Source organism: Scatophagus argus, chromosome 9, assembly GCF_020382885.2.
Source record: "Scatophagus argus isolate fScaArg1 chromosome 9, fScaArg1.pri, whole genome shotgun sequence".
Classification (NCBI taxonomy): Eukaryota; Metazoa; Chordata; class Actinopteri; family Scatophagidae; genus Scatophagus; species Scatophagus argus.
Window position 1 is genome coordinate 4992519 of NC_058501.1, and position 25039 is coordinate 5017557.

Below are 25039 nucleotides of genomic sequence, written 5' to 3' on the forward strand. Positions count from 1 at the left end.
CTTATTAATTGTCTCAGACACAAAGGTCTGACTCCTGAATCATTAGTAGTATTTCTGGTATTTCAAAAATTTTGGTCAGCTGCCTTGCAGCTTTTGGATATCCAGAGTATTAACATCAGTGTCAATGGACGGCATGGTGTGCATATTGAGCATGCAATTTAATTCAAGTAGATTGTGGATCATGCGCATTTAATGCTTCCACCTTTACTGTCTCAGGAGAAGTCTGAGACAGGTGGAAGTGACTGAGCAGCAATTCTGACCTGCAGGAGGTGGGGCTGATCTGCCAGTGGAATGGCCTCAGCTAGAGGAACATCGAAGGGGTTGGGTGGAATGCAGCCAAGGAATGTCATGGAGTCAGAGCGCCTGAAGAAGGGATGGTTCTGGCCCGTCTCAGCTGGGACGGGGTCCTCGTCCTTGTCCTGCAGAGTTGAACCTGAGATGAAGCAGAAATGAATCAACTGTCAGCACATATTTTAAAACAACTAAGTACTTTGTTTATATTCACTGCACACTGATTTGTTAAACATTAGTTATCTAGTTTACTTTGATTGGTGTCCTCATCATTCTCGTGTTCAGAATCCTCATTGTCCAAACCAAGTTCCAGAATCTCTCGATTTCTACAAGAGTGGGTAACAAACAATATTAACAACTGTTACATTTTTAAAATTATTTTAAAGCCATGGTTAACTAACTGGCTCAGCAACCATCACTGTTGTCTGTTTTATCAAGCAATACAGGCAAAATAATGTAATAATTTTCTTCTGGTGGCTATTATATTTTATTATAATCTATGCATATAATTCAGATGTACAGGGACACAGATCTCAACCTATAACCCCAAACTCAAGAAATTTCAAAAACACATAAGAACACATTTTTCCTCTTTTTAGTTGTAACCAAACAATTATGCTGGCACAGGAATAAACTTTTTCACAATAAAGACAGTATTTTCCCACATGTTCTTCATGTACCTCTTTCTGTCCATCTGTGGTGTGTCCAAAGTGGTCTGCTGGTTCATGGCCTTAATCCAGTAGATAAGAGCCTGGAAAACGTAGGCCACATGTTTCAACGAGCATACGTCCAGCACAGGAAGTACATCAGAGTGTTCATCATTGTGGGAACGCATCAGTGATAAGGCGTAGTTCAGAAAGTCTCCGCGTGCAGACATCATGCCCTGGCGAGCTGTCAGCAGGGTAGCTGCTCTCCTGAAATAATTACAAAACAAGGGAGAATCACTTCAATACAGGGAATAGGGAATGCAAAGAGTTTCATTGCTATGGATAGGTATTTTCCTGATGTTTTTCTCTGGTTGTCTCAGGTCTTCTTGTTTGAATTCGTGTGGACCAAGACTATAAATACATTCTCCTGAGACTAATCATCACCCAACTGTTACCAACTGACGTGTTTTCCCGAGTGAATATTTTTACCTGCGCCCTTCCAGGGTCCGGAGGCTGGCCTCTTCCCGAGCATTCATCCGTTCCCTACGAGCAGAGTGCTGAGAGGCATGGAGTGGGTGACTTGGGTGACCCGGATCCCCTGCAGATGACAGGGCTGAGCCATATCGCAACTGAGCCTCGGTGGAATCCATGATGGACACCATCCAGTTCCATGTAGGAATCAGCTTTTCTTCAACATAATTCTGGGTCAAAACATGACAAACATTTACCACCATATAATAATAATTATGTGTTTTCTAAACAAATGCAATGTTTGTTTAATAGAAGAAAATCTTGTTTATTCATTCAGAGTAGCAGACTCACTAATCTGACACAACACATGGCAGCAGTGTATCTTACCTGCAGGTTGACTGCATCCTGGTAGGTGAGCTTTACAGCCGCAGGGTACTGTGAGTACACTAGATGGTTGTACTTGGGAATCAGACTCATGAGGTCTGAGATCTGCCTGATAACAATGCTGTATGCACGGGCCAGGCTGCTGGCAGAGGTCAGATAGCTGCTGGAATTGCTGGCCTCCAGAGCTGCTGCTGCTGCAGCAGCGCTGGAGCTAATAGCACTGGAGCGGCGCAGGTTGGTAGGGTCAATATATATCAGGCCGGTGGAGCTTGCTGTCAAAAAGACAAAGATCATAATGGGTAAAATTACATACACAGTTTTGTGAAGGTCATCTGAAACCACAAGCAGACACCCTCCAAGGGACAAAATTCCACTGACCAGCTGGTGTCGATGAACTGGAGGGAGCACTTCCAGTGGCCCGCTGGCTGGGGGTGTTTCTCACAGCCCACTGCATGGAGCGAGGAGCCTGTGCAGCACTGTTGGCATGGGAAGCACTAGTTGTTCTTTCCAGTGGCTCATCCAGAAGGAACGTCTCCTGGTCGACATCATCGCTCTGACTGCTGCTGCTGTCGGAGTCACTGGAGTCATTAGACTGGGAGTCATCCTCTGAAAAGAAGGCAGGGACACTGCTGGCACCTTCAGAGAGGAGAAGGGTGATAGGGGACGAGAGAAAAAACAAAGATAAAATTGACACGTTTAATGGCTTGTGTATTCACCTCACCTCCCTTTCTTCTGTCTTTCACATCAGATTTAGCCAAGCAGGAGTGCGGGTTAGTGAATCACACCACTACAAGGCCGAACAACACTAATATGACGGTGAAAACACTGAGGCTTCAAGTCAAAACAACAGCTGCACTCTCTGTTGATCAATTTGAGCTTAATAACATACAACTTAATTTCTTTTTAACCCTTAGAGGCCTGGGCAATTTTTCTGGTGATTTCACTACCTTTACATTCATCTTGGTCATTACCCCATGCATGTTATATATTGTTTTTTTCAGCAGGCTATCCAGATCTACCATCATTTTATGTGGTAACATTTGCATATATGTTCTATAAGTTTTTGTATCAACAAAAATTATTTTGCTTATTATGAAATTGTTACATTTTTACACGTATCTCTCCATAGAAAGCTACCAGGAGAGTACAATTAGCTGTATCTGTCTTCGGTTCACTCTGCTGCTCTTACTCTGAACTTTCTGCCAATGTGACCTGAACTGACCTCACCTGAATATAAACTGAGACTATTGTGTTTGTGCATGCGCATTTAGAGTAGCCCGCATGCACTCTTCCTTAAAAAATGTTTGAATCGCTGCAATGAAAAAAGGCAAAAAGTGTTGCTTTATTATTCAAAGTGGGACATATTGTTAGCCTGTTATTAATCTGTCTTTATAACATGATGCCTTCGATGCAGAAGTATGTGTTTGGTATCACTGTAAAGCTCCATTTCTACTCTTTCATCTGATATGCAAGCCTTGTCTGTATTATCATGGGTTTGCCAGGTATCATTCGAAAACCCAGGTTGTGCAGTTTCATGTGATATGCGTGCCATTTCGCAGCAATGAATAGTTCTGGAGTAATTCAACAGAAAATAAGGGGTGTGAATTTGGATGCACTTTGCACCAACTGGCCTCTAAGGGTTAATCTACTTGTTTTTTTCTTTTTTAAATTGGAAATTTCATACAAGAGAAGGAACAGCAACCCCTCAGTTGTACTGAATATTCTACATGGAAATTAAACAACATTGAGAAAAAGATCACTTAACATGACCAAGGAAGAAAAAACACCACACTGTTTGGAAAAGCTACAAGTTGATTAGTTTGTTATCTGAGTGAAAGAACAATAAGACTACACTTGTGATGAGGGACAGTATTAGTCAAAAATGATAGACACAATAACAATGAAATGTGAGAAAGGGACAAACTGAAGGAACTTTCAGCAGGAAACTGTGTATGCACTTTGCAAATTCACTCTTGCCCTGACATCTGTATATGCGTTGAAATAAAGAGGAGCTCATACCAAAAATAGGAAATGCCAAGGACACCCTACTGCCTGCAAATGAGATACATTGGGTATTCAGCCAGGGACCATTTTGTTGGCTGTATCATTAGCTCTCCAAACATAAATCCCCACAATCCAAAATGCTGACTGTAAAGTACTAACTTTGTGAGGACTGAATAAGTCTGCAATTGAAGGAACAAATTACACCACAGTGCAGCAAGACCCAAATGCAATTTCTATTTAGCAAGCAGTTGCAGTCACATATAACTGCATTTCCACTAAAAACCCATAAAAAGAACAGTACTTAGAAACTGAAGAAAAACTTATGAAGTAATGGCATTTAAAAGAAATTCTAAAATTAAATCTAAATGGAGAGATTAAAAACAGCTGTTAACAAACCTGCTTCAGAGCCGGCGGTGGCTGCTGTGACGACACTCCTGCGGCCGCTCGCATTATCCTGATTGCTGTGGTTACTTTCACTGTCACTCTCGGTCTCAGCTGCAGCCAGCAGATCCAGCTCCATGTCACTCCCTGAAAGCAGAAAAAGATACTTCACTGCCCGTTGGGTGAGATGTCAAATTATACATAAAACATTAGAAAAAGCTACAGTGTAGGGTAAAAGTAGGGTGGCTTACCATCCTCGTCATGCTCATCATGCTGCCCTTCTGCTTCAGCATTTTCCTCTCCCTGTTCCTCCTGGTCGTCATGATGGTCTTCCTCACCAGCTACTCCCTCTACCACTTCAACCTAAAAGACAAACACAACAGATCCTAAGAGAGAAAACTTATACAGAGATTTTCCAATTTAGTAGTAGGAAAAAAAAATATATTAATTCATATCCTAATGAAATCAGTGTAAAAACAGTCTGGGCTCTAGAGGGCATCATGCATTCACTGAAATTAGTAAGCGGTGAAACTAAGACAAATCCAAACCGATTCGCTTGCATGCAAAGTTCATTATGGCTTTGATGATTTTATAATGAGGCTCCCCACCTCTTCAACATCTGCTGATACGATGTCATCCTGCTCCTCGTCTCTTCCTCTGACAGGCTGTGACTGGCTGCTGCGCCGAGGCTGTGGGTTCCTGATGATATAAGAGGCAGCTGTCTGGCTGGAGCTGTGAAAAATGATGCACAAGACACAAAGTAATTATCTATATTATCTAGTGAATAAGAAAAATCTGTCATCATCTTTTAATTTCAGTTTCGTCTGTCCAAGTAAGCATTTAATGAATAACTCTATGATTTGAAAATATTTCAAGTCAAATCTTAGCGTTGGCTTTTATCCAACTCACTGATATAATATAAGCACATAGCTGACCTGCTGGACTGGTCAGGAGAGGGTCTCGGGGGCAGCGGTTCAACAGAGAAGAGCTCCTCGCTGCCCTGAACGGCATCAATACTGGTGCTGGCCAAAGTGAACGGAGCCGTAGGTCTTGCTATGCCCATTCGCACAGGAACAATCAACGACTCTGCTACATTACACAGCTCCTCCACAGCATAGGGCAGCAGAGCTTGGAATACTCGGCGACATTTTCCAATGGGCTGGGGGATGAAGTTGCTATGTGGAGGAAATTGATGGGGAAAAAAAAAAAAACAGAATCAGCATTTGTATGAATTCAAAAGGCCATTTCAAATATGTAGCCCTAAAGCATGATACAATTTAGCTGGTTCACTGATCACTCAGGTTACAACTAAATCCTAAGACCTTTGCTGAAACTTTCCTTGAAAACATTGATGCTTCTTACTTTTTCTTCTTGGACGAGGCCATTTCCACGCTGAGGATGACAAACACCCGGGCAACAGAGCGTAGGAATCTCCTGGTAACAGTGACCGCCTCTTCTCTTCGGCCAGGAGTGTACTTGTTCTGCAGCTCCTTTACTAGTGTACCCAGCAAGGTGTCTATGAACTAATACAGGAGAACAAACTAGAATTACCGCCTTGTAACTGTATGCTCTCACCAACTAGTGAAATTGTAGTTTACATCCACGTCTGTCCCAACCCATGAAATCTATTTAGACTTCTAAGGAATTTGATAAAAAGCTGATAACTGTAGTTCTGGGTGACATGGAAACTATGTATATTGGTATGTATTGTTTTAGTAAATCATTTTCATTAACAACCACTGGTAACGTGTTGTATAAACTGAGATTTTTGTTCAACAATGTGTATACATTTAGATTGGACGGCATCTTGTTCCTGATGCATGCCATCACAGAGAAAAAGGAGACAGACTAGCTGGACTTACAGTGATATCAGGAGCACACTTTACAATGAGGCAGTGGGTGAAACAGTCAAGGCGAATGGTGCCACTCTGCTGATTCAAGTAGACTTGCTCTTCAGGCAGGAGGTGGGCAATTCTGCTGCTGGCACTAAGTCTATGAGACATAGAAATACAGAACTCAGAATATTGCCCATCACAGAACAAATATATAAAACACTGAGCAGAGGTGACTGAAGTAATACTTCTAACTACAATGAGAGGCTGTGTATTATTAACTGGTATATTATTTCTGCAAAGCCACATTACTGTTCAGTGTTTTGCATGTCATCTTTCAGTTTTGTGAACACCAACAATACAAAATGCAGTTTTACCATTGCTAATTACCAACCAAACTGTAATGCTGGGAGAGCATTTTTCGCTATGATACTCACGGGTCTTTATTCTCCTGAGAACCAAACATGATCATAGACTTGAGGGCATTCCAGTCCTGCAGGACCCTCTCCAGAGCCAGCTGAGCAAAGCGGGGAGGTTCCAGGTCATGGTCTGGCATATCAGAGTCTGAGTGAGAAGAAAAGAAAATAATCTTTCATACACCAGGTGCCTTGAAGGAATAATGTTACAAGCTGCAGGTCAGAACACAGGACTGAAAGAAGGCAGAAGAAAAATAATCTCATGTGAGTGACTCTAAAATTAGCAAACTGTTAGTCAGCAGTGATGGTTAAAGATGGATAATATGTGAAAATGAATTGGAACCTACCCTCTGCATTAGCAGCCTTGCGGTTCCTGTCTTCTCTGATGCGTGGTGGTCTGTACTGACAGTGCTCAACACTCTGCCTGGCAACAGTCTGAACCAGGAACAACAATATATGCTCTCCCCTACAGATGGAATCAAAAGTCAGAAATTTCAGTTTTTCCCTCACTTGCACATGATAAAGTGTTTATGAAGTACAAAGGGAAAAAAAAACACTACTCCATGTGAAGTGGAGATAGCAAAAGGGTTCTCACCTGCTGTTTGGTGTAGTGACCAGGTTAGTGGTTGTGAGCAACCTGTACAGCAGATCCAGGCGAGCAGCCTTCTGGCCGGCGATCAGGGTTTTACACTTACATTTCTCCCAACAGTCACAGTATGCTGTGGGAGATGTCCTCTTCAGTCTGGCAAAGGACAGAAGTAAATTTAAGATCATAGTGTGAAATGCAGGTGATGAAAAGCAACGCTAACAAAGACTTAAACCTTGACAAATATTTTAAGAAAGGCCACGTTCAAAACTAGGACTTACTTGCAGTCATGTCCTTTGTGACACACCCTTGCGCACTCAGTGCAGCAGCAGAGGGACTCGAGCAGACCACAGGTCCGACACTCAAAGATATCCTAAATAAAAAGTCATTGAGATGAAAAATGTCAGGTGGTCAATTTTTAACTGAACATTATAAGTTAAAGAACTGAACAAACACAGGCTCAAATAAGTGAGATTCAGTTTGTGTAGTGAAAAAAGGGGACCGTAACTGAAGCTACAGAAGAGTAATATGTTAATGCTCACTATTTTTGTGCCTTCTGGCAGTATTTTATTTTGATGTTACAATAATTGCAAGCCACAATTGAGTAAGAACCAATAAGTCACATCTTTTTTTCTCTCTCTTTTAAGGCTTAGTGAGTAACCAGTTACATAACTGTCCTTTAAAATATTAAAACTATTTAAGAAATTCCAGTCACAGATTTGTGTTGCAGGAGATTGGTTCACAATACTTTCTCTGGTGATATGGCTGACCTGGTTAATGTGCTCAGCTCCAGTCCAAGTGAAACTGCAGGTGTCATTGCAGCAGAGGACATAGAGGGGCGAATCGTCAGGGTTGGTCCCCAAGGGGCAAATCATTTCCATGAATACAGAGTCGGCATCCTCCTTCTCCGCAATGCCTGGGTCACCCACTGTGTTCCAAGACATTCGAGGAACAAAAGGAAAATATGTAAACTGAGGAATGTCAGTTACAGTGTGTAGTTAGCTGTTGTAAGCAGGGCAGCAAAATAGGTCAGGATTCACATAACTCATGGATAACCTCCAATGTTCCAGATGTTACCTAATCACTTAAAATTACATCAGATATACAAAAGTATGCCATTTTCTCAGAATTTATTCACAGAGGTGGTGGTTGGCTGGTCATGCAAACTTAGTTTCTTTCTCTTTCTCTCTCTCTCCATTCTTTCTGTATCAAGACCACATTACATCACATACATAGAGTATACTATGTGCACATAATGCTTTGCAGACAGAGCTGGCATTTCAGTACAGTTCTCTGTCTCCAGTCTCTCATCAAATAAAAGCAGAAAGATGACTTATTAACTTACCCTTGGCCATTTTCTGAGCAGCTTCCAGCACAGTGATTGCTGCCGGGTAGGCTCTCCCACTGACTGCCAGCATGAATGGGGTCATTCCTCGGGCATCCCTGTCAAACAACAGTATACATGAGCACTTTAGAGGGACAGGCAGGCAAATATACAAAGAACAGCAGAGAAATAAAAAGTTAGTAAAATGTACAAAAAAAAAAAAAAAAATGTTTTGTGCGCAGTAAGCTTTTTTTTAACTGCAACCTCAACTCCAAAAAAACTTGGGATGCTGTGTAAAATGTTAATATAAACATAATGCAATGATCTGCAAATCTCATAACCCCATATCTTATTCACAGTAGAACATAGAAAGCATTACAAATGTTGAGAGTGAGACATTTTACTATTTCATGAAAAATATTAGCTTATTTTGAATTTGATGGTAACAGCACATTGCAAAAAAGTTGGGATGGGGCAACAAAAGGATGGAAAAGTAAGTGCTACTTACAAGGAACAGCCGGAAGAACATTTTCCAACTCATCAGGTTAATTGGCAACATATCAGTAACATGACTGAGTATTAAAAAGAGAGTCTCTTGAGTCTTTTTAGAGTCTCTCAAAAGTAAAGATGGGCAAAAGTTCACCAATTTGTGAAAAGCTGCATCTACAACTTATTGAACAATTTCAGAATAATGTTCTTCAACATAAAATTGCAACGACTTTGAATATATCATCATCTACAGCACATAATATCATCAAAAGATGCAGAGAATCCGGAGAAATCTCTGTGCCCAAGGGACAACAGCGAAAAGCAATACTGGATGCCGTGATCTTCGGGCTCTCTGACAGCACTGCATTGCAAGTAGGCGTGATTCTGTGATGGAAATCACAGCATGGCCGCCCGAACACTTCCAGAAATCACTGTCCGTGAACACAGTTCGCTGTGCCACCCAAAAATGCAAGTTAAAGCTCTATCATGCAAAGAAGCCATGAACATTATCCAGAAATGCTGCTATCTTCTCTGGGCCAAAGCTCATTTAACTGGACTGTTGCAAACTGTTGTGGTCAGACGAATCCAAATTTGAAATTCTTTTTGAAAATCATGGAGAGGCAGAGGGACCATCTGGCTTGTTATCAGTGCTCAGTTCAAAAGCCTGCATCTCTGATGGCATGTGGGGTGCATTAGTGCCTACAAAATGGGCAACTTGCACATCTGGAATGGCACCGTCAATGTTGAAAGGGACATAGAGGATTTAGAGCAGCATATGCTCCCATCTAGATGACATCTTTTTCAGGGAAGGCCTTGCATATTTCAGCAGGACAATGCTAAACCGCACACTGCATCTATGACAAAAGCATGGCTTCATAGTCCATCCATCCATTTCCTATACCGCTTATCCGTCAGGGTCACGGGGAAGCTGGAGCCTATCCCCATAGTAGAAGAGTCTGAGTGTTAAACTGGTCTGTCTGCAGTCCAGACCTTTCATCAACTGAAAACATTTAGCGCATCTTAAAAGAAAAAACACAACAAAGAAGAGCCAGGACTGGATCCTACACCCTGGTAAACATGGTCGTGTTCTGACTTTTTTTGACAAGTTTTGCTGCCATCAAATTCAAAATAAGCTAATATTTTTTATGAAATAGTAAAATGTCTCACTCTCAACATGCTTTCTATGTTCTACTGTGAATGAAATACAGATTCATGAGATTTGCAAATCACTGCATTCTATTTTTACAGACATTTTACAGACATTTCACACAGTCCCAACTTTTGGAACTGAGGTTGTATGATCGCATAGAAATAAAGACTCGTACTTGGCAGAGAGCAGCTCCCGTAGGTGTGGTCTTAGAACAACACTGTCACACATTAGCTTTAGGATAAGGTGGGCGTTGGCCTTCCTGTCTTTAGATTCAACCACAGATGACTCAGTGGACGGCCCTGCTCACACAGAGAGGACAGTCACAGGTTTGACGACAGAGTTTAAATACACAAAACCTACAATGTACTACTTAGAGTGATGCCACAGAGCTTATGTATAATTCATGAAAATGACCAGAAAGTCTCATATATAGATGTCTATATATAGATATAGATATTGCGAGATATTTAGAATGATGTATCAATTAGAAAAATATAGTAATTTGAGACAACTTTTCACTCCTCCTTTATGATGAAGATGGTACCTGGTATGGTGGAGGTGCTAGGTCCCTGGTTGGTCCCAGTTGAGGCAGTCGTGAGTGAACCCACAGCTGGAGCCAAAATGAAGTCAATGTCACCATCTGTTGATTAAAAAAACAAAATACATTTTCCAATATTACTAAGAGTGTAGGTTTCACTAGGTTTAGGAGACATATCACCTCATTCATTCACCAAGGCAAAGACCGTCAATTACACTCACAATCATACAGACTTTCTGACAGAAAATCTAAGGGAAACAAGAGTAGGGAGAGCTGATATGGACAAATTGAAATATCTCAATATTTTTGACCATATACCTCAATATTGATAATGTGACAATACTGTAGAGATGACTATTGGTGTTTTCACAAAACATTAAGACAATTTTTGATAACTAATTATCCGTAATGTTGACAGTGACACTGTTGGTCTGAAAGAGCCTTAAAGAGCTAACAAAGATTATCCTAACTGTACATTCATGTAAAGATGCACTGACCAGGGTCCATGGGTGGAGGGTCAGGGACCCAACTTGGTGGGGCAATGGGTGGTGACACGGGGTCTTGGTGGTCACTGGATGACGGGCCAGACTCATGACGGCCTAGACCTGCTGCTCTTAGAGACCTCCGCATCATCTCCCTCAGACGAAGCCTGTTGACAACACAGAAAAAGTTGCTTGATATCACTGTTCATTGTAATTGGATGGAAAATGATTCATTTCTTACAAGGAGCCTTGTCTACTCCAAATGACACTTGAGAGTTTTCTCTATATATTATTTTTCCTTATATAATAAAATATATATATTTTTCCTGTGTAGCACAAGAACAGTATAACTAGCTATTTACCCTCTGCTGCTGGAGGAGCCAGTCCTATTCCCAGAACTGTTGCTTGAAACCACAGAGATGGCATTGGCAATTGCCTCCACAGCAGACAGACGCTCTGCAAATGTGTTTCTCTCAGACCTTTCAGCTTCTGAAATGAAAAACATGGTGGCTTAGCATAGGGAAGAGTCTCTTGGGGAGGCAGGCAATTAAATTTATACAGATGAGCAGAGTCAAAACTACAACTTTGAGCCTTGAGACTTGAGGCCTTTTGAGACCTTTTTTCCTTTTCGATTTTTTCAGTTTTCTAATAAAGACTGCAAAATGTGAAATTGAGAAACAATGTGAATAAAATGTAAGCAGCACATTAAGATAAAGTACTTTTTGGATTCAATTTAAATATCACAATGATTTATAACGATATCAGTATTAGACCTGGATTACCTTCTTCCTCTTTGGTTTCCTTGTTACTAACAGGGAAGCACACAGACACTGCAGCATGGAGGATGTTGCGGTTTCCATCACAACGATGATCCAGAAGTGCTCCGAGTGCCTGGCTGCCCTGATCCAGCAGGAAAGCCTGCTCAAGGTTCACCAGGTACTGCCGACATGCCTCATAGTCACAACGTAGGACATGCTGCATTAACGTCTGTTTCTGAAAGACACAAAGAGAAAATGTCTGATAAGTTGATTCTAATAATTCATTTGCATGTCTGATTATTCATTGTGACCTAGACGACACTGTTTTTTGGTCATTCAAACAGATTTATGGGTGATAAAATAGTGAAACAAAGAAATGTAACAGAAACAACAACACAAACGGTGGTAACTTAGAACGAAGTTTCAAGGGCACAAATTAAAACAAATCTATTTAGTCATTTGTCAGTCTTTTTTACACTGTAAATAATAAGATCATGTTTACCTCCACAGCCATGATAATAATAGCAGCTTTCTTTTTAATTGTGGAGTTCGAGGGGAGGTTGACCAGAGAGTGCACACCCATTCCCAGGCTGTTTATAGGTGGCAGGTCCAACCAATCAGGGTCGCGAATTCCACCCATGCAGTCTTTCGCCATAGGGTAGATTGTGCCATTTCCGTCTCGGAGGATAATGGGAGATTCCTGGAGGAAAAATAATTTAAATAATTAAGATTTGTATATAGTAAGGCTCTTCACAGCATGTTGTGCAAAATTGCAAAAATATGTAACCTATTTTGAAGATTATCTCACCTGTCCTGCAGTGAAAATGGCAACATTGCGCTCACTCTGCCCCAGGAAGGCCAGGTTGCTTGTGGGGAAGTTATTCTCTTGTTCAGCTTTGCCTGTGGCCAGGTCAAAGATACAGTACCTTACCCAGTTACCAGTTTTCAGAACTGCATGGACTCCTGCAAAGAAAGAGAGATATTTCAGGTTTGGAAATACAAATCTACAGAACTTACAGATACTAAACAAACATAATGACAAAGTATAATAAAGTATATATTCTCATATATATATGTGTGTGTGTGTGTGTGTGTGTGTGTATAGAATTAACGACCCACCTTTGGAGTCAACATTCACAGCCAGAATTTCTGCTTTTTCTGGATTACAGAGCTTTTTAGGTGTGCGCTGAAAACAGTCAGGAACTTTAGGAGTCCCACCAGTTTTGACCACCTGTCAGGAACGAGTTGAAAGAGACAAATGTAAATCACTGGGGATGTCCAGAGGAGAGCTGAACTCGCCTGCACAGATACATTATAAACTTCAAATACTGAGATGAAGGCGAGCAATGCTGAATCAATTTATGTCAATACCTGCAGCTCATCTATTCTGAGGAGCCTACAGTCCTGCAACAGTGATGAGGGGTCAGAGTCGGTGGGAGCAGCAGCGCTCTGGTTGCTCATGCTGCTTGATGTCCCGGGAAACTTTACAGCAACATATGCGCCATCCACTTTAAGCACCTAGGACATAAAAAAACAAAAAACATCAGGAGCTGGAAAATGTTGCTGGGGAGAGAGACATGGGTATCCCCTGCTGCCATGAAAATGTGACCCTGGTTAAGCATAAAAAAATGGATGGACTAATAATTCAAAAAAATATGGAGGACACAGGAGTCATTGTTTTCAGACATTTTAACATGAAAAAATGTCATTACTCCTTTAACTACATTTGCAAACTTTGATCCATGTATCAGTATTTCAGATGCACATACCTTTCCCACAGGAACATTTTTAACATCCTCCACAAACACCACTTCCCTGAGGGGCCACTGCTCCTCATTCACCTTCTCTTCCTCTTTGGGAGCTGGAGTAGAACGTCTTCGCTCTGCAAGTATTAAGGAATACTAAATTTTAGTTCTGGGATGACAGAATATTCAAATAAGACTCCCTGTTATTTACGTCATTACATTGCAAATGGTTTAACTGCTTAGTAAAGTAAAACGTACTGCTGATCAGGCGATAAAAACTTTGGTTTGGACACAGGAAAATTAATTAACAACGCAGCTAGCTGTATAGTATATGATAAGAGGCAACCCATACACTACATTGCAGTGTAGTACGACATATACTGTAAGCTGGCCACAGTTCCTTCACAGGAAAACAGGGAAGGAAAACAACTTGCTGATAAAAGCCTGTGCACCATCTGTTTCAAAGTCAAAGGACTAATGAAAGGACAGAGTGAGCAAGAAATTGGTTCTGTGCCTGGGAGATAGAGAGGAAAGTAGAGACTTGAGTGTTGTTGAGAGTGCTAGAGGTTAAGGAGGAGAAACAGCAACAGAGAAGCCAACATACTGTAGGGCAGGGAGGCACTGCTTGCTATGGAGGAGGTATCACTGCAGGTAGACGCTGGGGAGGGAGGAGGACCCATCTCTGTCTTCACCAGCTCTGGCTTGCTTTCCGTTCTGTGGGAGTTAACGCCAAGACAGTGATTTTATTTTTGGATTTATGATATCTCGCAGAGCTGTACTCTGTAACCTGACATCTTAAGTCTGTGTCTCTGATAATACTACTAAACGTATACAGCAAAGTATGAAAGACTATTCTGTTCTACTAATGGACAACTTTTTTGAACATAAAATGAAACTGACTTGATTTCCTGGGTCTTAGTGGTCTTCTCCATGTTCTTGAGGCTCTCTGGTGAGCGCAGCTGGAACCTGCAACTGTCGTTCATGTTCCAGACAGACTCCAACAGGACTCCTACTTTGGGAATCCCAGCACTGACAGAAAAGGCCACTGCACCGGCATGGTAGAGGGGGTTATTCCTCAAGCACACCTAAGAAAGGAACCAGTACATTCATTTATTTACACTAACTGCAAGTCTTATATTGAGCTCATACAGGACTATTGAAAAAAATATCTAAAGACAAACTTATAAGAAATACCAACAAGAAAAACAGAAGAGGTCCACATCTTTCATACAAGACAATAAAATTTTCTCAAGCAGACAAACTTTAAAACAAGGAAAATTCAAAATTCTGTCTGACCTGTGTTCCCACGGTGATATTGGGTATCGATGAGATGCCAGCGCTGGACTTTGGCTTTTTGTTCTTGGCTCTGGCCTTTTCAAGCATCTTCTTCCGTTGACTAAAAGGCACAACACCCCTGCAGACAGATGCCAGCAGTGATGTGCCAAACGTCACTAATGTTTACACCTTTGCCTGACATATATCATTCTCACTTAGAACTGACAAAGACATCACTTTGTAATCCTTGCTCAATGTTAGCAAGGAGGATTCACATTGCTTGCTAAAAGTCACCATTGCATATCATGGTAATTTCATCTTTGAAGTTAGGCCATGCTAAATTGAGCAATCTTAAGAGTATTAAACATAAAAAGAATATAAAAGCATGTTATAGCACTTTATAAATGTAATAACAGTATCTTTCCCCACCATTTAACACAGTAGAAGAGAAATGAGTAATAATAAATTGTCTTGAATACGACTGTGATGGACCCTATTCTGGTGACATTCAGGACCCAAGGTTATTGTTGAAAATAAAGAAATTTAACTCTATTCTATATCATTTTAATGCAAAACACTTTTCTTACCACCAGTAGAGGTTATTCTCTAGCTGCGCACACGTGTAGAGGGCACAGCAGTGCAGTGACACCATACGTTCCCCCTGCAGCTCAGGGAAAGCCTGAGCACTGTGCTCCAGCTTAGAGGCCACTGAGCTCAGTGTGTCATCCACCCAGGTTGCCACCTATAACACAAATACATACTTAATGAACACATCATCATATCAATGTATGTTACTGTCATGATGCTGACAAGAGGAGAAACCATCATCTACCTTGTTGGTCTCTGTAGCAACAGTAGCTCTGATGCTGTTGGCAGACAACAAGGTGATCTTCTCATTGGTCAGGCCCAGGAAGGATACACGAGGGTGATGAATAGAAGGATTCTGATTGGAAATATCAAAGGTTAGTGATATGTGCTCTCCAACACATATTAAACCACCAGTGTTTTCTAGCCATTGAACATGCTACATTGACAGACAGATGCATATCGCATTTCAGTAATAAAAACAAATAAAAAATATATATATATTATCATTATTAGCCCATTCACAAAGCTCAAACCTGTGCATTCCTGTAGGGTTCAGATTCGCTCCACTTCCACTGATAAAGTTCACCTTTGGAGCTGACAGCCACCAGCTCTGAGAACATGGCTCCGATGCTCACAAATTTCACACCATCCTGGAAAATAGAGATTTCAGTTAATGTCAAGTAAGGCAAAACTACAAGTCTAAACTTAAGATTAACTGAATTTACTAGTCATGCTATCAAAGCCATGATTTAAAACATATTAAATCAGTAGTAATGTTTGTGCTCTTCCTACCTTATCAGGCCACCACTGGAGCTCTTCTCCCAAGGAGACCGGGCTCTGGACCGGGATGCTCTTCTTGTCCAAGCTGGGTTCACCCTCACGGCTGGTGGAGCCTCGCTCTGTGTCGAACGAGGCCCCATCCAGCCACCGGCGCTCACGCAACCTCAATACAGACTCACGCTCACGCAACAGCTCTGAGTCACGCTCTAAGGGAAGAAGGAGAACTGGTATGCAATAAGGTCACACCAGTGGGATAGAAGTAAGCCACTCTCTGGGAAAGACCCGTCAACATAGTGTTAAGAATAGAGAGAGAAAGATAGATTCTTTAGAATCACTGTTATGCAAATCAAAATTTCAGTACTGAAGACTGAGTGGGAGTCTAAATTAAACTGGTGGGTGAGTTGTTTGGGCGCTCTTATGTTAAAATGCGAGGTTGAAGAGGAAGTGGATAGACAGAAAGAATGCATGCATAGGGGCTCAAAGTGGGCTAGATAGATTTTAGAAAACAATGCCTTAAAGGGTCCCTGCCTCAAAGACAGGTGGGCCTAGCGGGCCTTTCTCAGAGAGCTGACAGTATGTACTACAGCCATGCAGCATACAACACCAAACATTTATAGCCTCTAATACCAAACACCCATATTACCAATCAATCTAAGCAGATTGAAGAGAAAATTTCCCCAGCAAAAAATTGTACATTGTACATCATTGTACATTAACTGTATAAAACTAAGTGTATATGTAGCAAGGAGGAAATGATTTTCTCCTCTAACAGCAATTTTGTTTATATTTGCAAAAGCCCTATAACTGTCATTTTTGTCAAAAAGCTTCTTATTAGGTAACCTCTGTCCTCTGCTTCTTCGTACAATCCATCTCAAGAAAAATACTGGGGGGAAAAAAAGGCCATGCTTTTCCAACTTGTCTTCTGTGTTATCTTATCGTTAATAGGCAATGAGAGCTACATACCCACAAACAAAGCCATCACCAGTGTTGTCACCAAAGCCTGTCCAACACCCTGCCTTCACTTTACTAGTAAAAGATGAGTTGTTGAGTTACCTCTGGAGGATCCCAGGCGAGACAGTGAGGAGCGTCTAAAAGAAGGGTAGCCAAAGTAGCTGATGTCTTCAGAGAACATGGCATCAGCATCAATAATCACGCTGGAATGAGCTGAGTGAATGTCTGCATCCAGCAGAGACATCAGGTCCTCTGCATCGGACAAAGACACAAACAGATGACGACTTAAGACGAAAAAAATATAATAATAAAAAACACACTTATTATTTTTATGAATTTGCTAAATACTACCAAGACCATCAGAGTGCTCACAATTAAACTGTCTGACTACTACAACACTCTTTGAAAAGAGCCTTAATGTCAATACTAAATAGTAATTAGCAAAATGATCTCCTTTTGAAAAACCACACAATAACATCACTTTGTACAAGTCATTGTCCTTTTTGTTTCCATTTTCGGTTTTTCATTTTTGTTTGTTATTTTTGACAAACCTCCAGGGAGGTAAGATTCGCTGGCCGTGTCGTCTCCATCATCTCCATCTTCATCATCCCGGCTCAGCAGGTTGTTGACAGCGAGATTGACATCCAGGTTGGTCCTCTGGAGTTCCCTAATGATCACACTCCTGGATTTCCCCTGAAGGACTACCTGGGCCTGGGGGAAAAAGTCAAGGACAAAGTAGAAAGAGATTTTATTGATACTCACTTGTGACTGCAGATTAGCAAATAAATGTACACCAACATTGACTGTATATTAATAATCAACTGTACATCTGTTTAAGTAAAGAAAATGATGAAAAAATACTACAAAACAGTTTAACAAAGAAAAGATGGAGACATGCTGACATTTTTTTTTCATACCTGAGTAATTAGCTCTTCTGGGATAACGGAAGCTGGTATGACTGGCTGAGGCTGGCTACCTAGAAGGCCTGATCCACGATCCCTCCCTGTACGGATCACCCTGGTCTGTCGACGGGAGTCGCGAGCTGCTGTCGACGACCTGCCCGAGGTGCCTCCGCTTCCACCTCCACCTCCACTCCCACCTCCTCCACTGCTGCCACCTCCAGCTCCACCTCCCCCTGCTCCTCCTCCACTTCCACCTCCTCCACTGCCTCCATTTACGCCAGAGCTCCAGCGACTCCTGTTACATACAGTGCAAGGCCATGGTAAAATACCTGAAATACCATCCAACTAGAGCATATTCAAAACACACAAACATCTGGGTAGGAAGGACTTCAACCGTTGTGACAGCCAACAGAGGGCAGCTTGCATCAACAGCATTTACAGGAGGGAAGAAATTAACTGGTGAAAATTACCTAATTTAATCAGGTATTGCAAGAGAAAAAGCTTTGATATAGTATAACAAATGTATTACATAAACATTTTGGTTATTGGAACTATCATTTTGATTCAATTCAACATCAAATTATCAGGGTGCAATTTTAGAGGCCTATAATGAAGCTAATTCAGTTCTGCACAACTTCATTACCAGCACCCAGAACAACTATATTTTGACAAGGGAGTCGATTCTCCAGTAGTCGCCAATAACAGAAGCACTAAGAAAATAACTACGTACTGTAAATTTAGCGGAGTGGATGAATATGGCAATGCCGTTTGATGTATGCCATTTAGTAAACACATTTATCCACTGCATTTTACAGCATCCTAAATGTTTCTCTTCAGAATGAAGAACCCTGTGGGGAATACACCCCTAACCTGCTGCAGCATCAGTGCTGTGCTCTGAACACTGAGCTTTCACAGGACTGTTTGTCTCTGTCAACCCTGCCAGAACTTACCCAAGGGTGTTGCCTGCCAGTCTGCCAAGTGTGTCAGAGCCAGACAGGAACCAGGGCGGATCACTAGTCCTGCCTGGCCTGGAGCTCCTTCCTGTCCCTGAACCACTGCTCAACTTTGAACTGGAAACAAAAGATGGGAGATCAGTTACAAACCTACAGTAGTCCCACACAGGACCAAAAGACTGCTTCGATTACCTGGGTTAACAGAAACTAAATTTACCCCAGGTATTTCCTAAATTATACCCCCTGGTTCAGGATTAATTTTAATTTAAATACTATACTATAAAATGAGAGGGGGTATTTTGGAGACTAGCATGGCAACACCCTTGGGAATCAGAATTGGCTGCAACTCGTTCCTCTTTCAAGACTTTCCTTTTTTCAAAAGTTCTTGGGGTTTTGGGGCTGCAACTGCTTTCTCCTATTTCAAGAGGACTTAAAATTGAATAATGTCTAAGTTTAACCAACAGCAAATTAATGCAATATTCTTAAGTGATGTGTTTTAAGTAGACACTTGGTATAAATGGTGTTCTGCTGTGGCAAGGGAACTATGTTTTGACAATTTTGCCAATGTTTCATGCAATGCTACTGTGACATTGAATTAAAACACATTCCAGCAAAATAATACAATCACACTTAGTACCATACTATAACAAAGGGCAATGGAATACAGAAACAGGGATTCAGTCAACAAACCGACACAATCCATGTAATCCTTGTTATGATTAAAAATCACAAAAGCTCACCAACTTGCCAAATACAACCTGCCATACTCATTTCCGTGGGTTTACCAGCAGCCCACAATGCTGCTGACTGAAAAGCTATTAAAATTTGAAACCATCTCATCTTCCTTTGCTAGTCTGTGGCAGGGAACAAAACATTAGTTCTTCAGAAAGCCTTTTACAGCCTGATTTACATGCATTTTTAGTGGCTTGAGAGGCCTTGAAAACTGAATTCACTGCTGGCAGTATATCAATAACTATCAGTGAGGCATTCACCAAAAATTCATACTCACAGCCAACAAAAAACAGAGTGGCTAGTTTAAAAAGTGTTTTTATTAAAAGGGACATTTTGCTCCAAAATAAAAAATACATATTTTTCTATTTTTCTAACTATTCATCTAGATAGTTACAGTGTGAGTTGCAGAGTTGCAAAATAAATTCCTCTGAAAAACTGAACAACAATGTCTCTTTCCAGATATTATGATCCAGTTCTAACAAGATAATCCACAGATCCGATTGAGAGCAGTTCCATTTAGGAACTATTTTCTTTAAACTATACTACACTGTATCACTGCCAAGAAGGAAACATGCATCTAATCGGAATGGGAGCACATAAACAATACACAAGGACCGAATTTCCCTTGGGATCAATAAAGTATCTGCCATCTAGTTCCAATATACTGGAGAGAAGGCAGACTACACAGCTGATATCTCCCAAAACTCAGCAACTCACAACAAAACAATGTAGATGGATATATTGTATTGCAAGTAGAAGAGAAGAAAAGATTAATGTATTTTTGATTCACAGGTGAACTGTCCCTTTAAGAAGCACACACTTGCACATCCATAAAAGCAACTAGCTTTCAGAATGGTACACAAACTTAAGACCATCTTGCTGTTGGTTGTTTGATGTCAAAATTGGAATAAAAGGCAAAAGGATTGTTTACAATAGCAAAACAAATATGCTGTAATATGTAAATTTGTGGAAAAATTCCCTGAAAGTAGCTTTACAGTGAGAGTCACTGCACAGATAATCTTAACAACAACAACAACACTAAAGAATCCACCAGTCCAACAGCAGCCTGCTGGAAAACCTTTTGGGAATAGTTATGCTTCAGTCCATGCGGATCATTGTAACAAAGAGCCAGTATCATTCTTGTAGCAAGACCATGTGCAAATGCTTCATATTGAACCAAAAAAGGCACAAGAGCTAAATTCAAAACTCAGCCACCACCATCAGAAATGCCTGAACATGCTCACTGTGTCTTGTACTAGACATCTTTACAAACAATCTGCTTTCCAACTTGATGCAAAAGCATAAACACTTTCTGGGAAAAGTGTTTCATAAAGGAGTCTCTTACCCATCACTGCCATCCGGTTTGCTGAGCTCCAGACGATCAGGCTGGACAGCAAAGCTGATTCTACATACACGTCCATCCTAAAAGAGATGCATAGGTTTTAGAGTCACAGTTGATAAACGAAAACTCCTAAACACAGACTAGTATTACAGAATGGTTCTGTAATATTGAGTACACATGAACAAATTCAGAGCAAACAACTGAAACTGTTATCCATATCATAAAAGCAAATACTCAGCAACCTTTTGCCTTTCCCAAGTGAATCTATAGGCAGATTATTACTGTTCACTTATTTAAGAGGTCACACTATAACATTGAACCCTGACTCAGATTGGACCTTAGGATAAACACAGTACTCTGCTTGATGTCTGATAATGCACAATTGCAGTGCAAAGGAAAACAATACTTGATTCCAAACTCATCCTGAACACATTCCACCTCCAAAACCAGTTTGATGTTTCTGTCAAAGCTCAAAAAAACAAATTGAGATAAATTACTACATGCGTCCAGTGTGTCTAAAGTCCTATTCAAACTGGATTATCCTAAATAGGGTGGTGTCTTGTATATAAACAAGACACCCATGTATCTATTAAATACAGCCTGTGTCTACAATTTCTAATCTAACCCTAGCAGAAAATAAGAAACATAAACTTTAGATCCATGTGTTTGATCAGTGCTAGTGGTGTAATATCTTACAATATAAAATATCTTATATCTTACCTCAAGAAGAAATCCGGCATGGTTTGGACCGACAACACACTGTTTTAGGGTGGCCTGCTCCAGCAGACTAAGGTGTGGATGACTGCAGTGGAAAAGAAAAAAGCACAAAGACAAATTATACAATATACAGGATAATAAATAAGATATTGTTTAAAAAAAACCAAATGAAGCAAGGCAACCAAAAGGTACAATGTTGACAGACCCTTACCTGTTATAGCTGTATTTGTTGAGTTTCTCTGAGACTTCACGGAGCCTGACAAGAAGATAAAAATGCCTGTAAGACCTATTTAAGACCCAACTGATGCAAGTCAATGTAAGCAATTAAAAAACGCAGTGCTGTAAATGAACTTTAAAACATAAACCAGTGATTACAGGTCAGTCCCTCACACAGACAATTTAAATGCATTTCAAATGGTTTTAACTCATGTCCCAGGACATGTATGACTTAAATACATTTTGTTTTACAAACAATTACAAACAAATGATACAAATGTGGAACATAGCATCTGTCCAACATTGGCATTAACAAATCTACACTGGGTATTAATGATGCCTTTGTTGACAAGATGACAATGGTATTAAAAAAATAATTAATCGATTCAAAAAAAGGTTTTGTCCCTCCTCTCTGAATCCTTGTCGAACATGTTTAGCTAATAAGATAAAAACATAAATAAAACTGTGTTGTCTGTTGTCACGCACAACGTGAGTGTGACAACAGCATGCGGCATCTCTTCTCCCGCTCTTGTTTTTGCAGTTTATACGCTGGTCTGCAATCTGCTTTAAAGGTATCAACACCTAATGAATCACAGCGTCGATGTTGCGCTTGTTAAATCAGTGAGAGCAATTCATCAGGCAGATAGCTTATCGGTCAGATAAATATTGAGCATCACTACTTGTGACAGATGATTGTGTGCTTGCTGTTGATGCTGAATGTGTTAACATCTGTGTCGTAAGCTGTCAACCAACGCTGACTACACACAAAATATCACAGTACAGGTCACGGCTCTGAGTGAGTGGTGACACTCTAATCTGATGATGCATGTTTAGAAGCATATGAGGAACTCAGGGTGAACTGCACAGAAGTATTTTGTTTCGATCATTGCTTGTAACAGTTTTAATTTTCTGGACAAGTTTAGTTTCTCAAATGGGTCCAAAAATGGCAGTACCCATGAGCCTTGGAAGCTATTACTGGGTAGATGATAACAGTCAGGCCAGTTGAGACCAAAGATTCACAAGGAGATGAGCTGAAACTTGAAACTACTTGCACAGGTCTGCAATGTCCTGAGAACCGGCCAGGTAACACCAATGCAACTAGACTTGAACATGTATATTCTCCACAGCAACGACTCCACTTCCAACGGAACTGCCAACTTTCCAGTTCGTTTGGGGTTTGTCGATTTTTTTGGTAGCTGAATATAATTTGTAACCTCTTAAAATATGAACATGGTGATTGCTACAATTGCGTTTTTAGTGTTGATGAAACAGCAAAAATATAAGAGGTGTGTGATTGAGAGAGAGCGAGCAATGAATGTGAGCGGAGTCATCGAGTTAGCAGTGCAGTTGTGATTTTGCAGTACAATCAAATTTTATGTAAGTACCGGTAGTCATTTTTAATGTTTAGGCACAGCTGTTCCTCAAACGGTCTGAACTCGGCTTCAGAGACGCAAGTCGCAAGAATAGTAGCACATTTTAAAAACATTAAGAATCAAGTTGTTGCACTGAACCACAAATAATACAGAAATCATAAGTGAATAACAAGCAGTTCAGAGTCACGCAAAAAATTCAGAATAACAGAATATTATGCTTCATCATTGGGTGTTTCTCACGTGCTGTTTATTTGATGTTACTCCTTGCAATTTCATCAGTTAACCAACTGCTTATTTTTTATTTGTTTTTCCAAAATATTAATTTTTATACTGATGAATAAACCCAGATTGGATCAAGCCCATCTGTACCAAGGAAGTATTCCATCTGCCAGTAAGCCAACAGGGTTAATTTGTCTGTAAGTGTCCTATTTGTTCTCATGTTTTTATGTGTGGACCCCAGGAAGAGTAGCTGATGTTCTGCATCTGTTAATGGTCATCCTAATAAAATCTCAACAACGTCAATGCAGACAATGAACGACATTTAACTCCTGCCATCAAAAATATCTCCTCACATCTAACTACTTTTATGAAAATTGAGTGTCAAGCCTGCCACTCCAATCTAATAATGTCTGAATTAGTAACGACTAATTGCAATGAAAAACTATCCATTCTGTGAATGTTTAACACAGTCTGCTCCCTTATTTTTAAAAGCAGTCAGCCTAAATTAATTACATGGCTGCTGCAATTCATCAGAAGTATGGGGAGCAAGCAATGAAGAAGGTAATTATGCATTTACTTCCTGAAGAAAAAACTTCCATACATCCAATAAAGATCTCCTTTCCGACAAACTGTTGGCTTACCACATCATATAAGCTGTTTACACCTGACTGTTTCGTGGGACTGTAGTTATACAACCACGCTTAACCACATGTGGTCTGAGATGCATTGTATCCTGATATTTGTCTTGTGTCTTGTCAAGAAACATACATCAACTGTCACCTGCTTCCACATCTATGGCCTAGGCTGTCATCTTGAATTTATATAGTTCTGCAAACTGCTTCTCCCACACATGGTCATTACACACAGACATACTGAGCGACATGTTGTGATGAGTGACCTAACTCAAATTCAAAATAAATGACTTCAACAAATGCCAATTGGCATTTTGGTTTGGAAGGCAATCACATTCATATCTGAATACAGAAAGTTCATCCTCAGACAGGAAGTGTAACTGAGCGACACAAAATGATGAAAGCAGATATTTTCTCACAGTACAGGAGCATAAAATAAGTCCATGCATCAGTCCAAATACTACAGGAAGGTAAAAGAAAATGACTCACAAAGCATCCAGGTCAGTCATTCACTAACCTACTAGGCAAACAAATGGCACCATTCCAGCACAGACGGTCTGCTTGCCTCAATGAGCGATTTAAAACAGTGTCAATAAAGACAGCTAAAACATATTAAAAACCCATCTCACAACAGGGGAATGCTATATGAACTATGCTAACTAATGTGCCTAGGTAGACCTCAGTTCGGTCAAACAAATCACTGGCATTTGGTTGTGGAAATCTGACCGGATGTTCATGCAAGGCAAGTGCTTCTGATGAGCTAAGCTGGACCAAGCCTTTTTATTTCAGACAGAAGCACTTATCTGCTTTGACAACTGCAAGTTCCTTCATGGGGAAGACAGAGGAGGGGGCCTCCCAGCA

General features: G+C 40.6%; 1 protein-coding gene across 6 annotated transcripts in view; it reads right to left on the reverse strand.

Moving 5' to 3' along the window:
* The window catches only part of ubr5 (ubiquitin protein ligase E3 component n-recognin 5), a 33833-nt gene that overhangs the window by 7128 nt on the left and 1666 nt on the right, over positions 1–25039 (reverse strand). For 4 of the 6 annotated variants that reach the window (XM_046398964.1, XM_046398963.1, XM_046398962.1 and 1 more), the window contains exons 2-43: positions 21950–21994; positions 21742–21823; positions 21025–21101; positions 18945–19064; positions 18010–18289; positions 17644–17803; positions 17195–17344; positions 16154–16365; positions 15895–16011; positions 15606–15716; positions 15361–15515; positions 14795–14912; positions 14399–14583; positions 14103–14212; positions 13523–13635; positions 13125–13271; positions 12873–12984; positions 12562–12716; positions 12256–12453; positions 11778–11988; positions 11358–11484; positions 11011–11162; positions 10520–10615; positions 10151–10274; positions 8358–8455; positions 7783–7940; positions 7294–7385; positions 7022–7168; positions 6774–6892; positions 6448–6574; positions 6041–6170; positions 5541–5701; positions 5114–5353; positions 4787–4910; positions 4430–4541; positions 4194–4325; positions 2172–2429; positions 1797–2065; positions 1428–1639; positions 972–1205; positions 544–617; positions 261–433 (exon numbers count right to left, since the gene is read on the reverse strand). In XM_046398964.1, coding sequence (XP_046254920.1) covers positions 261–433; positions 544–617; positions 972–1205; positions 1428–1639; positions 1797–2065; positions 2172–2429; positions 4194–4325; positions 4430–4541; positions 4787–4910; positions 5114–5353; positions 5541–5701; positions 6041–6170; positions 6448–6574; positions 6774–6892; positions 7022–7168; positions 7294–7385; positions 7783–7940; positions 8358–8455; positions 10151–10274; positions 10520–10615; positions 11011–11162; positions 11358–11484; positions 11778–11988; positions 12256–12453; positions 12562–12716; positions 12873–12984; positions 13125–13271; positions 13523–13635; positions 14103–14212; positions 14399–14583; positions 14795–14912; positions 15361–15515; positions 15606–15716; positions 15895–16011; positions 16154–16365; positions 17195–17344; positions 17644–17803; positions 18010–18289; positions 18945–19064; positions 21025–21101; positions 21742–21823; positions 21950–21994 — 6217 coding nt within the window. The remainder of the gene's footprint in view (positions 1–260; positions 434–543; positions 618–971; positions 1206–1427; positions 1640–1796; positions 2066–2171; positions 2430–4193; positions 4326–4429; positions 4542–4786; positions 4911–5113; positions 5354–5540; positions 5702–6040; positions 6171–6447; positions 6575–6773; positions 6893–7021; positions 7169–7293; positions 7386–7782; positions 7941–8357; positions 8456–10150; positions 10275–10519; positions 10616–11010; positions 11163–11357; positions 11485–11777; positions 11989–12255; positions 12454–12561; positions 12717–12872; positions 12985–13124; positions 13272–13522; positions 13636–14102; positions 14213–14398; positions 14584–14794; positions 14913–15360; positions 15516–15605; positions 15717–15894; positions 16012–16153; positions 16366–17194; positions 17345–17643; positions 17804–18009; positions 18290–18944; positions 19065–21024; positions 21102–21741; positions 21824–21949; positions 21995–25039) is intronic. The other 2 variants (XM_046398961.1, XM_046398965.1) reach the window with 2 other exon arrangements.